This window comes from Dermacentor silvarum, chromosome 10 (assembly GCF_013339745.2).
Source record: "Dermacentor silvarum isolate Dsil-2018 chromosome 10, BIME_Dsil_1.4, whole genome shotgun sequence".
Classification (NCBI taxonomy): domain Eukaryota; kingdom Metazoa; phylum Arthropoda; class Arachnida; order Ixodida; family Ixodidae; genus Dermacentor; species Dermacentor silvarum.
In genome coordinates this window covers 122,778,133-122,791,087 of record NC_051163.1, presented here as the reverse complement: position 1 = coordinate 122,791,087, position 12,955 = coordinate 122,778,133, and the positions used below count along the sequence as shown (strand labels likewise).

Here is a 12,955-nt window from a genome sequence, read left to right as displayed (position 1 = left end):
AAGCATTGATAAATGAAAACAACGTGCTGCACTTTTGTTTACGAGCGCCATCAAACGCAGCATATAGAATAGAATTAGCCAGTGCCATGACCTCTTAGATTTACGAGTCGGGTTTAGGAGCGCCATCAAGCGGACCATGCTGAATAGTCTATTAGCCTCCGAGATTTACTACGAAGCTGCCATCTAGGGTGTCAAGGCGCGCGAGGCCCCGACCTCCCGCGTACTTGAAGCGCACACGCACGGTTTGCCTCCGTTGAAGCCGCGGTGTACGAACAGACCCCTCACAATGCCGGACGCGTTTCTTTGTCGAAGTGTACACTTTGAAGGAGCTTTTCATGACTGATTATCCGACGTGCCAGATAAGTTCATATTTCCTCACGTCACTGATAATCCCAAACGCCACTTGGACGAATTCATCTGCTTGCAGGGTTGCCGCTGGCCGGTTTTCCAGCGACATAGCCGGTTTCTCCGTCACGGTGCGGGCTACCGGTTCAACACCAGACCGGCCCATCATTTGCTGGTTTTCCGGTTCTCTATGTATCGGCACATGTAACTTGCATCGCAAGGGCTCTGCCGGGCGTCCATACATAGCAAACGACTGAATTATCAAACCCGGATCCCTTCCCCATTCAATAAACGCCACTGTCGCAAAGCTGTCGTTTTGTCCGAAGTTGCGAGACTCAGTGGTCGAACCTGTCGGTTAAAGTTTTTCTTCTGAGCTTTCTCCTATGAGTAGAAGCGCAACTTCAACTTCTCTCCGATGCTTCTCAGCGGCCGTCCACTGTTGGTGCTTGTTGCGTCAGCTTGGCGCGACCAGTTTCGGCCACCATTGAGCGTTCTCTTGCACCCACACACCTTTGGGCTTCGTTGCCTTCATGTCATTCTAGCTAACGATCGACGTGTCAAAGGTATTTATGTCTATTTATTCTTCTTTCTTTATGGGGTTTTATGTGCCAAAACCAGTTCTGATTATGAGGCACGCCGTATAGTGGAGGGCTCCGGATTAATTTTGACCACCTGGCGTTCTTTAACATATGCACTACAACGCAAGCACACGGGCGTTTTTGCATTTCGCCTCCATCGAAATGCGGCCGCCGCGGCCTGTGTATTTATTAAGAATACTTTAAGGGTAGTAGTAGTAGTAGTAGTAGTAGTAGTAGTAGTAGTAGTAGTAGTAGTAGTAGTAGTAGTAGTAGTAGCAACAGCAGCAGCAGTCGTAGTACCAGATGGGTAAAAGAACTCGATACGTCATCTTTAGTGGAACCGAACGGAATGGAGCAAGAGCCTCTGAACTAGAAGCGAACGAAATTCCAACACGCAGAGACAGCGATAGGGTACAAGAGAGCCGTGACGTCAGGCGGTGAAACGCCACGAAGGTAGCTCGGCGTCCAGCAGAGCTGCTGCATCGCAACTCGTCGGCAAAGCGGCCGCGGAGGATCCCACTAGAAGCCGTGGCGCGGTGCAAGAAAAAAGGAATGCGCGCGGCAGCCCTTTTGGCGCGCTAAAGAGTGCGCGCTTGTTTGCGCGGGAAAACCGGTCACTCGCCCTCATCCTTGCCCGCCCGCGCTTCTCTCGTCGGAGGCCAAGGAGACCCGGCGCGGCACCGATACATATAGACGCGCCGGACAGGACGCGTGCGTGCCGTGTGCGCGGAGCCAAGTTCGATACCGACAAGAGAAACGATACGCATGCGCGGACTGGCGTGTAGTACGTGTCGGTACAGGCAACTTTGGCGTTTCGGGCACACGGGCGAAATAAAGCGGCATTCCGGCCTCGTTTGCCTTCTTTGTGGAGGACGGTGTCGCTTGCTTGCAAAATGATGCTGTGAACGCTAACATTCTGTTTATTCATTTATTTCTTTTGTTCTGTACAGAACAAGAGAGAGATACATTCTATAATGCATGCTGTAGATGCTCGCCTGGCCGTACGACCTAGTATGCTGCTCCAGATCACGGGAGCCGACAAGTGAAATGGCGTAAACATGTAAACATACACAAGCACGCAGAGTAAGAAGTAACTAAAATGACGGGTCGAGGCACGTCTATTGTGTATTTGCGAAAGGTTAAGCGGCACACTGATTCGGTGCAGACTACGTGCCAAGCGGCTTGCGCAAGCTGATATTTTGCTTGTGGTGAATTCAGGGACAAGAGATTCCGTGCAGAGCACCCATCGCCTTCCCGGCTGGCACAGAATGTAGGCGAAAACTGCAACAATCGCAATGAGCTATGGGGCACTAGCAGACATGCGATAGCTGACACTGGACGAAACAGTTTTTCTGGTAGGTGGGTGATAGATGTTTATCGACAAGGGATCGAATGTTATCGAGCCATCGGTGTAGATGTGGAACGTCTATTGAAACAAAAGAACAAAAAAACAAAAACAAAACAAAAGGGCAGATAGGTTGGGTTGAGGTGTACTGCTGTAGCTGACTACTCTACGCTGGCGCAAGGGCTGACGATGAGAACAGAACGAAGAGGCGGCTAAGTAGACTACGAGCGGGCCAAGTGAAAGTCTATATAGTCCAAACACTCACTCATTTAGATATCAAGTAAGATGTGGGTGTTCTGAAAGCTAGATTCACTGTCAAACCAAGGACCCACAGTAACGTGCTGAAAACGATGACCAGACTTGAACCATCTTCGACGAACAGGTAAGTGCGTGGACGCAAGGGTGACGCCAGGCCGCCGCGCATGCGAATGCGGGACGCGAGCCTGATCACCACGAATTGTTGCGGCTGTACTTTTCAGCGGAGAAAATTTTGGCGTTGGCTGCGACCAGACAAACCTGGGCCGTGCAGAGAAGCTTGTTTTTTAACTCCCGGACCTGAGACGTCTGGAGGGCGTGGACAACTCTTGTTGAGCTCACACAGCAAATGTGGGTCGACTGGAGTGCTACAGAATCATCGTCGTAAGGCGCAGCACCAGCTCGAGTCACGTGTCCAGGGCCGTGAAAACCCAAAGGCTGCCTCACGTGTGATCCATTTAGGAGAACGAGCTGACTTTGAAGGTTCACTTTTGGCACAACCAAGAAGGCGCGTGCTGCGTGCATATTTTGCACTTTGGTTAGAACGCACCGTACCACGGCTACCCTTGTTTGATCAATAGAGGTGTAGAACAGCGCAGTGACATTTCAGCAGCTTTAGCGCATTCGAGGCGTACTAGCGCGGTACATGAATACCCGAAGGATAAAGCGCAGAGCCTTGGCAGACACATCTGATGACGCTGTGTTCAACCGGAGCACGCTGAACTCTAATTGCAGTTAGAACTGTTCTGCTTATCTGAATGTTCCCGCGATATACAATAAAAATATAAATACATGATCATGCTAAAATAAGTAAATGAACAAAAACTGACAGCGAAACAAACAAAGAACACAACATCGCAGCGGAGAGTTCACTGAAATCTGTCCATGCCGCTTCCCCAATGCATATAGTCCTTATACATTGGTGCAAGAGACCTTCACGTACTAAATGGATGGTTAAGTCTAAACACGCGCCTCCGTTGAAGATCTGCCCACAGTACAGATCATAAGCGCATCACTTGATTTATAACTGAACAGAAGTACTTTAAAACCCTTATCTAACTCGGTGTCCACTAAGAAATCTTTCAAGACATACGCTTGCCTTTTGCCGGAGATGACTTTCCGACCATATTGTTAATTACATTAGCCTATGCTGCATGGTATTGCCATTTTATACTTTCAAAGTTTCAAATCACTCTTCTCTTTAACACCCCGGCTACCAGAACAGAAGTTCAGAGCAAGATTAAGGCTTGACCCGAGTGGTCGAACAAGTATCGTCGCTGCACACCTCGTTTCGACAAGGGGATTCATTGCTGCCCTGACGAAGGCAACTCGATCACCTCGTTAAAATGTTATGTCTCCAGCGACATCATTCCTTGTTCGACCCCTTTTATTCACTACTACCAGCGTATACCAAATGAATAAACCAAAGGATGATGAAAACGTGGGATGCATTTTACAAACGTCCCGTCATCGGGACGTTTGTCACCGTCCCATCGCAACCGTCCCGTTATCCGGCAGAGGCGGAAATCCAAAATGGCTTGCGAATCGGGTGTCTCCAGGCATATGTAAGTCAACTGTATACGGAGCTCTCAATCTGCGCAGGATATACACAAGTGACATGCGTGTCACGTATGGCACGCCCCGAGGCAATCTGTTCTCGCGCCGCCGCCGCAAACCCTGCATTCCGGTCACTCGCGCGTATACCCCTCCCGGACGAGATAGCGCTTCGACTCACTCAATGGCCCCCGCGCCGCCCTAATTGCGCCCTCATGGCGGCGGGCCATCGGACAATTGACGTGCGCTGGGCCACTGACGCCTCGCCCATCGCTTTCCCCACTCTTCACGCACGCCAATTTCCCGCCTCCGGGATGTGTGTCGCGGTGGTTAGCCGAGGGCAGCTGCTTGAGTGTAACAATGGACGTGACAGCAAAGAAGCGAGAACAAAAACAAACAGCCGTGCAGCGAATGCCAACCCGCTAACAAGCTCGCCACGAAACTCCTCTTCCTAGTACGTGCGGTGCTCCGCCGTTTCGTGGACCGGCAGAGTCGGCAGAGGCTTTCCGATTACGGGAACCGACGTGCGTCACTTAAACCTTCGCTTTCTCTACTTGATAAGGAAGTGTAGTTCTTGACGGGGCATTTGCTCTCGTTATAAACGCGCATTGTCTAGATGTGTGTCTATTTCGTCGCTACTGTTAAGGCGCATGTTGTACTGTATCTGTTGTTTCTATGTGGGGGCTGCTGCTGCTAGTGTGCATGCTGTATTGACAGCGATCGTGGTGTACAGGCTCGTCTCCCTCAAGGAATAAAATCAGTTAGTAGAAGTGTGTTCCTTTGTCTTTGTTGTTTTCGCGCCATAATAAAACTTATACTAGCCAAATTATAAAAAAAATTGGCTACTATAAGTCTAGGCCCAATCACACGCGGATACGCCAATGAGTGCTTGACTGGCGTTTTAACAACTAGACGGATGTCTGTGGTTTCCTCATTTATTCAACTGTGTCGGAACTTAATGTGAGCCTCGAACAACATTTGACACGTCCAGGTCCATCCCAAGCGTAGTTCCAACAATTTGCTCCCCAATATCAAACGATTGCTCCAAATAGATGGATTGCACTAGTTAACTGAATCTTTTCACACATATAGTGCAGTCTTGACAGGCTAAAGTGCGATCATAAATGCGCTGGGATAAGGAGAACGTACATAAACAATCTAAAACCATCTGCAATCGCATACGGGGCAACAAGCCACTTATGATGTTATGTTGTGGAACCAATGTCTTGAAAACTATAATCAAGGCTTCTTATGTAAAAGTGCTGTGGGTCTCTAGATACGGGCCCTTAATGACACGTCATTGTTACCTTAAAAATATGGAAACACCATGCTCTTATCAACATACTCATGGTGCGCTGGAAAATACCTTTAAAAGCAACCACGACTACTGTGATGGCAGTGACCCATTAAGGCAAGCAGTCAATTTTGTAGGCGTTCTGCCAGCAATGTGTGCGACAAGATGGCAAAGGCTTCGTGCACCTGCGCTTTACAATGAGCCTTTCTCATGATAACGAAGAGTGCCAGCGCGAAGCCGTTGGCACCAGGCGAAGGCTAGCTGCGCGCGGAGAGCAAATCCTGCGAGAGGCGATGTACAGGGTGTGCCAATGCGACAGGGAAGCCACAGCTTGTACCGATGAAGCGTCTATATTGCAGAAATATGGCTTCAGAGCTAACTCCTTGCTACTCTTAATGTATCTCTGCTGTCGAATACATCTGCCGCTTCGTACTTTCTTAGTTTTCCTTCAGAGAGAAGGACAATTGGTGGTCTCGAACGCGAATCAAATGCTTTCTTTTGTATTGTTCCCCACAGGACGTGTTCGAGCTCGTAAACGCACCTGTTTGAGGCGGCGCTGGTATACTCCGTGCTTTTCGACCTCATCGAAATGCGGCCGCTATAGCTGGGAATAAAACCCGCGATTTTGCGCTGAGCAACGCAATGCTATTGCTATACTAATCCACCGCGGCTTGTTAACGACAGCTTCTCTGTATAAGTAAGTTTGATGCCAATGGGTTTGAAAGATTTCTTGTATCTAGCTAATCTCTTTTGGCGCTCGAAAGTTTACCTATTCTCGTGTAAAGTCGAACGTGTTTTCATTGCAACGCAACGACGCCCTTCTTTCATCCTCCTCCTATTTTTATGTCCACTGCAGGACGAAGGCGTCTCCCATGCGTTCTTCGATTACCCCTGTCTTGCGCTAGCTGAATCCAACTTGCGCCCGCAAATTTCCTCATTTCATCACCACACCAAATTTTCTGCCGTCTCCGACAGCTCTTCCTTGCCCTTGGAATCCATTCTGTAACTCTAATAGTCCACCGGTTATCGGCTGTACGCATTACGTGGCCTGCCCAGCTCCATTTTAACGCGACAGCGTTAAGGGCCCCGTGTCGCAGAAAATCCGGCATTGGCGTCAGCGCCGGCGTGCGTGGCGGAGAAAATCCTCCCGAACCACCCCGACCACGCAGGCCCTCCACGTGGTGCAAGGGTTTGGTGAACGAAAATTGAATTTCTCACAGTGAAATCCGTCAGAAAGAATGGTAAAGTACGACTTAACCACAGCCTACAGACACGGTGGCGTGGGATTGTAATTTGAATGTACGAGAAAACATAATTCTGTTACGAGGAAAATAAAACACAAGCCCCTTTTCCAGCATTTCTACCATACTAACAGCGGCGCGCTCGGGTAGCTTACTTGCGAAAATACTATCCAGATGGCGCTCGCATCCTCGGCAGGTCAAATTGGGATTTCGCCTGCCGAATGCGTTTTCGACACGCGCGGGCGTAGGGGCAATAGCAAACAATTAATAAAATAATAAAAAAATGTGCTAGGGCCTTCACATTTTAATTTCAGACGACTTATAATGCCCCTGAAAAAACGTCTTCCAGCAATGCATTTCTGTTTAAAAGTGAAACCGACTTTAAGGGGATCGGTGTAAGCTTAGTCTTTGTAAGCTGGCTTTCCCAGGTTCTGTGTTGCAGTGAAGCCCACTGAAAGAAAAACGCGATGCGAACGGGGCCCGATAACGCTATCGCGTTCCGCTCTTAAAGGCGAAGCTTAAGCGTCCTCCAATTTTTATTCTCCTAGTGTCAACCAGAATATCGGCTGTCCCAGTTAGCTCTCTGATGCACACCGCTCTCTTCAGGTCTCTTGGCGTTACGCCTAATAATTTTCGTTCCATCGCTGCTTGCGCGGTCCTTAACCTGTTCTCGGGCATCTTTATTAAGCTCCAAGTCCTTCTTTACCAGTAAAAATTACCAGTCCCCCCGCCCCCCTCCCCCATTGATCTATTTCAGAGTCGCTCTTCAATCGTGTTCTTCCCTGTAGCCGGTCTCGCAGCACAATGACACGTCACTAATTGTGCGACACTTAATCAGTTTAAGACAACTTTGAAGCCGAAGTTTCGCGGCCCTTATAGATCGGACTTTGTGCAACCTGTAGCAACAAAAGCCCGCGTGTGTATTGCGCGGTCTTAGGAAGGCTCTGTTCTTGTAGCTCACTCGATGCGGCGAAGGCGCTATAGATAAGCCAACAGGAAGGCGGAAGCTTAGCGCTCAATAAGAAACTTTCTAAGGAAGCTGGCGAACACGATGCGGGTAATTGTGCTACTAAAAGAAAAAAAAAATTGCCCGCGCGCTCAATAGGGCGTGTCTCGCGGTGCGGCCGCTCCGTGCGGGAAGTTTTCACCGGCCGGCTCGCGCACAAGCGCCTCGGGACGCGGCCGCTCCCACTTTCGATTTCAACCAACTCGCCTCGATTGGGTGCGGAACCACGCTGCTGGACCGGAGAGCGGTGGTAACACGATGCCATCGAATGTTCGCGTATATACGCGCTCGCTCCCGCGAGTGCCCGGAAAATCGGTCTTAACAAAGCGACGTAGAGCGCGATTTGCCGAGAAGTTGGTTCTCTGCAGAAAAGCGTTGTAGTGTGAGTGGTCTGTGAACCGGGCAAAACAGGCCATCGGAGGGCCGGCTATACCAATACCGTCGACAACATAATGCAGCGACTCACCGCTGTAAAAGCAAGAACAAGATAGGTGTAGAAAAAGCTGGAGAAATGAACAGAGCAACAAAACATCAGGTGAATCAATCGTGGACTGTGATTCGAAATTAAAATGGGCACCGCGCTATAAACTTTGCCAGAAGGCATGGCCACGGCCGCTGGACAAAAAAAAAAAAAAAGCCTTTTTTTATCCAGCGGCCGTGGCATGGCATACGTGAACATTCAACCTTATTCTCACCTTACGTTACGAGCACAGTTGCACAGACAGTAAACGCAAGGCTATATCAGCACACTAGAGATAAAGTAAGAGTAGAAATAAGCTGGTCGACAGCGCAAATAACAGACCATCACTGCTGTCCTTACACGCAACTAAAGGACAGTGGACTCAAAGGCTGATGAAGACCTTCAACTGATATTGTAAGCTGAAAACGTCCGATGTGCTGCACACTTCGGAGACCGAGCTCGAAACGTATACATATAGTATACGGCCAGCTGGGGGCACACCGATTAGGTAATTCCATAAAAGTGTTTGCCCAAGGATGGTACACGCTTTTATAGGCATTGAACCACAGCGCAACACCAAGTCTGCTGTTATATCTATCTTCTGTGAATCTTACCAGTGGGTGAAGTGGCATATGATAACCGAGACGAATCTGAGTTGGGCAGATTATACTGTGATTTTTTAAAAGGTAAGAGTGCTATACGGCACAATTTTTATTAGCGAGAATGAAGGACGCATATTATTTGGAATATGTAGGCTTTCTTTTTCACGTTTCTTCCTTCGACACTTGGAATTAATATCTCTTTTAGGTTCCATTTACCATCGATACCATCCTAGCACCCCAGTTCCTGCAACAGCCGCGAGAGAAGACCCATAACGAAGAACACGACTATCTCATAAATCAATTGGAACAATTAAATACAAAACATAGAATGAAGTCATCGGTGTTAACGTTCCGATGGGCCAATGATTTAAGATTGCTTCTTGTTGGGGTTGTTGGTTCATATCCGTAGAAATCCTTGTCGAATAGGAAATGAAGACGAAGACATGGTTAGAAACACGCGGACAAAACAAACACGACGACATTACCGTTTGTATTGCCGACGTGTTTATATAGTTGTGTTCGTCTTCATTTTTCGCCCATCGGTATTTTCCATGGTTCATTGATACTTTACGTACACTTTAGGTATTTTATGTTCATGCCCAGAGCTCTTAATCAAAGGTTTGTTCGATTTCTAGCTGATCTTAGCCTGCGGGCTCTTTGTAAAAAAAAAAAAACGCTTTGTAGTGCTCGCATTCAACACTTATAGAGCTGGAACTGCCACCCCTCATTATACCCCCGTTTCGATGCTGCATTAACATACGGTGCCTCCTCTGCCAGGGTGGCATTTACGAATGCTTACTCGTTGCTCACACGAATGTGGCACGCGACAATCACTCAAGTCGACAGATACGTGTTACCGTTTATAAACGAGGTGCCCGCATCCACGTGTGCGAGCAGTTAGGGGATATTGCTCTCCATTCTTTCCATTTTATCCCCTTTCCCCAATGCAGGTTAGCAAACCACACGTGCGTCTATTTAGCTTTCCCTAATTCGCAATGGTAACGTCCACTTTTTCTATTTTCTTCTTCGTTTTTTTTTTCGTTGAAAAGCATCTGGCCAACCAGATATGCCAGTCAATGCCCCTGGTGTGGGGGGAGGCCATCCTTGCCCCATGTGACATGGGAGTGCCAATCACGACCCCAAAATTCAAATTCACCCCGTTTAGCACAAAATTCATTTATAGTGAATTCCACTGGCGGATCTGGAACGGTGTGCCGAATCCACGACGGAGCAAGAAAATCCGCCGCGGAGCGACCCGATCCCGATCGACCAGTGAAAAATAAACACGCTCCGGCAGGGATTGCAGCGGAAGTTGTCGCACGCATCCGGTTACCCATGTTGCCAATCTCGCATTAGACCACGTTGGGGGCACGGTGTAAAAAAGGCAGGTGATCCGACGGCGGCGCGAGGCGCGGCCACTTAGTGTGACTCTACGCACGCCGCTGCCGCAAGGGGCAGCACCTGTTCTGGGGGCCACCTTTTCGCTCGCTTTGCTGGCGCTTTTATGGGCACGCGTTGCAGAAGTCCTTTATTTTCATGAATATATGTCGTTCGCCTGCTTAAAACGACTCTACTTGGTTGGAGGAACGTCCCTTTATATTTCTGCTGACATTCCAATTGACTCCGACGCGGCGAGCAGTGGTAAGCGCAGCGCACCGTCTGCTCGAGCAGACGACGCGTCTCTCTCGTGTTCGAAATGACGGTATTTGGACCGGAAGTGGCATGAAACCTTCTACCTGCTCAGTATTTGGCGTCTAAATAACGAAAAATTGAATATATTTGGGTATGGGTGTTTAAATGCTGACGGAGGTCGTAAATTATCCACTGTTGTGCCGCTTCTCCAAGGCCTCCTGAACACGTGCTGCCCCTACCGGCGGCGCTCACTTCCGGTCACACGAAGTGGCCGCTCTCTCGCCCCAGCGCGGGCGCGCCGTCGGAACACCTATCTTCTTACACCGTGGTTGGGGGTTCTAGGCACAGCGGCAACTGCACTTCGCGTCTTCTTCGACGTAGCCGACGATTTTGGGGCGTTTGTGCGGAGGCTCTGCAAACATTTCATTAAATAAAATTTCGTACAGTACGTACGACTCATCCTCATCGCTGCTGCTGCTGCTTTCTGAAGAGGAACTGTGCGAACTGTCGCTGTCGCTCAAAGCAACGAGCAATCCGGCAGGGTCGAACGACGCCATTTCAGAACTGTAAGCAACGCCACAGGGTTACCAGACAGCGCTTGAAAAAGCGCTGCAAGCAACCGACGTACCCGATTGTTCCGGAAGTGACGGCGCCTAGTCGCTGGAGTTCCGGCGAAATCCGGCTCTATAAGACGGATCAACGCGGAGCGCTCCGTCACGGAGCAAGTTGCCCCAAATCGCCCAGTGGAACATGCGATCTTGCTGTGGATCCGCCAGTGGAATTCAAATTCTCGGCCGCGGAGCAAAAAAAACTTGCTCCAGATCCGCCAGTGGAATTTACTATTAGGGAGCCTTGGGCAGCCATCCTCGCCCGGACTGACCTGGAGACTCAATTGAGCCGCCTCGACCAGGCACGGCGCGTGGCGGTGGCCACTGGAGTCCTGGACTAAGGACCCACCCTCCGGCCCCCTTAACCCTATTTTTCATTAATAAAGTTATTTCTCTCTCTCTCTCTCTCTTTCGTTGAAAAGCAAGCGCCATAGTTACTAATCGCCCAGTGCTCGACCACGCACTATTGATAATTGTCTTCCTCTTGGACATGTATTGAAAGAGAATAAAGGGTACCGAGGGGCCCGATGTTTATTAATCAGATCGTAAGAAGGCAACAAACAAAGACACCAAGTGCAGCATAGGGAAAATTACTTGCATTTAATAATCGAATCAAAGAAATGATAAAAATAATGGAAATGTAAGTGGATGAAAAAACAATTGGCCGCAGGTATACGGCCCGATCCCACGTCTTCGCATTACGCGTGCGATGCTCTTACCAATTGAGCTACCGCGACGCCGTTTCCCCATCCCCTGTGTGGGGTATTTATGTTTTACTATACTAGTAGAACTGGCACTCACCGAAGGCGGCGTGAAGTAGCTGTAGCCGATGTCGTCGTCCGATGCCAGCTCCTGGTAGACGCCGAACAGGTCCGGCGACATGGTCGGGCCCGTCGTGCTCGCCGTGGATGCCGTCCACGTGGCCGCCATTTCACTGCTGCAGCAGGGGCCGGCAGCTGCACGATCGGCGACCACTTTATAGCCACACTGTCACAATACCCGAGTTTGCTGCCCGCACCTTCTCAGCCCGACGTCCTTACGTGCACTCAATTAAACATTAAAAGTTAAACTCTGAGATTTCCCGCGCCAAAACCACGATATCATTATGAGGTACGCTGTAGCTGGGGACTCCGGCTTACTTTTTGACTTCCCGGGATTTTTTAATGCGCGCCTAAATATAACTACACGAGCTTCTTTTTTTTTAAATTTCGCCCAATCGAAATCGCCCAAGCGAAATCACGAGATCGCGGTCGGTAATCGAACCCGCGAACTCGTGCTTCGCAGCGCAGCGTCATAGCCCCTAAAGTACTGCGGCTGGTACATGCGCTTAGTGTACGCACGGTATTCACTGTTGAATTTTCCTCCCCACTTCGCGCCCGGTGTATGAAATTCTGTTCGTTTACAAACAGCTTTCTGTCGAGAGATTGAACCAAAAAATAAAAAAAAAATACCTTGGCTACTTTGTTTCTCTGGGTCCCATAGAAATAAAAAATAGTTCAGTAAATAAATGAGCAAACAACTAAATAAATGCATAGTTAAAAGAGAGAGAGAGAGGCAACAGGCCTGATACAATGAATATCTGAGCCAATACCCCGCCACAAATATGGGAAGTACATTGCAGTTTAGTGAACGTTCACTGCAGTAGACGAGTTCTCCATGTAATAACAAGGGTCGGCGATCCAGACACAGAACTCGTTCTAATACGTTCCAGAGTGGAGCACAGAAGAAAACACCCGCGTATACGGCTCTACAATAACTCCATTTGACCTTTTTCAAATGGCCAAAATACATGGAACATAGTCATGCTCCAATAAGCAGAACCGTGCCTTGACAGCTGTACGGGATAGTTTTGCGGACAACAATTTCATTATTAAAACGAAGCTTCCTTTGCAACTTATGTAACAGCACGAAAAAAATAAGCAAGGGACGACGATAGACACAGAATGAAAAGCATTTCACTTCACTATGACAGTTATCCGTCTATCATTCATTCATTCATTCATTCATTCATTCATTCATTCATTCATATCTATCA

At 48.8% G+C, this 12,955-nt stretch overlaps 1 protein-coding gene across 1 annotated transcript in view; it reads right to left on the bottom strand.

The window, feature by feature from the left end:
- LOC119466567 (uncharacterized) overlaps positions 1 to 12,955 on the bottom strand; it is a 293,541-nt gene that overhangs the window by 229,211 nt on the left and 51,375 nt on the right. The window contains exon 2 of the mRNA XM_037727091.2: positions 11,722 to 11,876. Within this exon, the coding sequence (XP_037583019.1) occupies positions 11,722 to 11,850 (129 nt within the window). The 5' untranslated portion in view covers positions 11,851 to 11,876. The remainder of the gene's footprint in view (positions 1 to 11,721; positions 11,877 to 12,955) is intronic.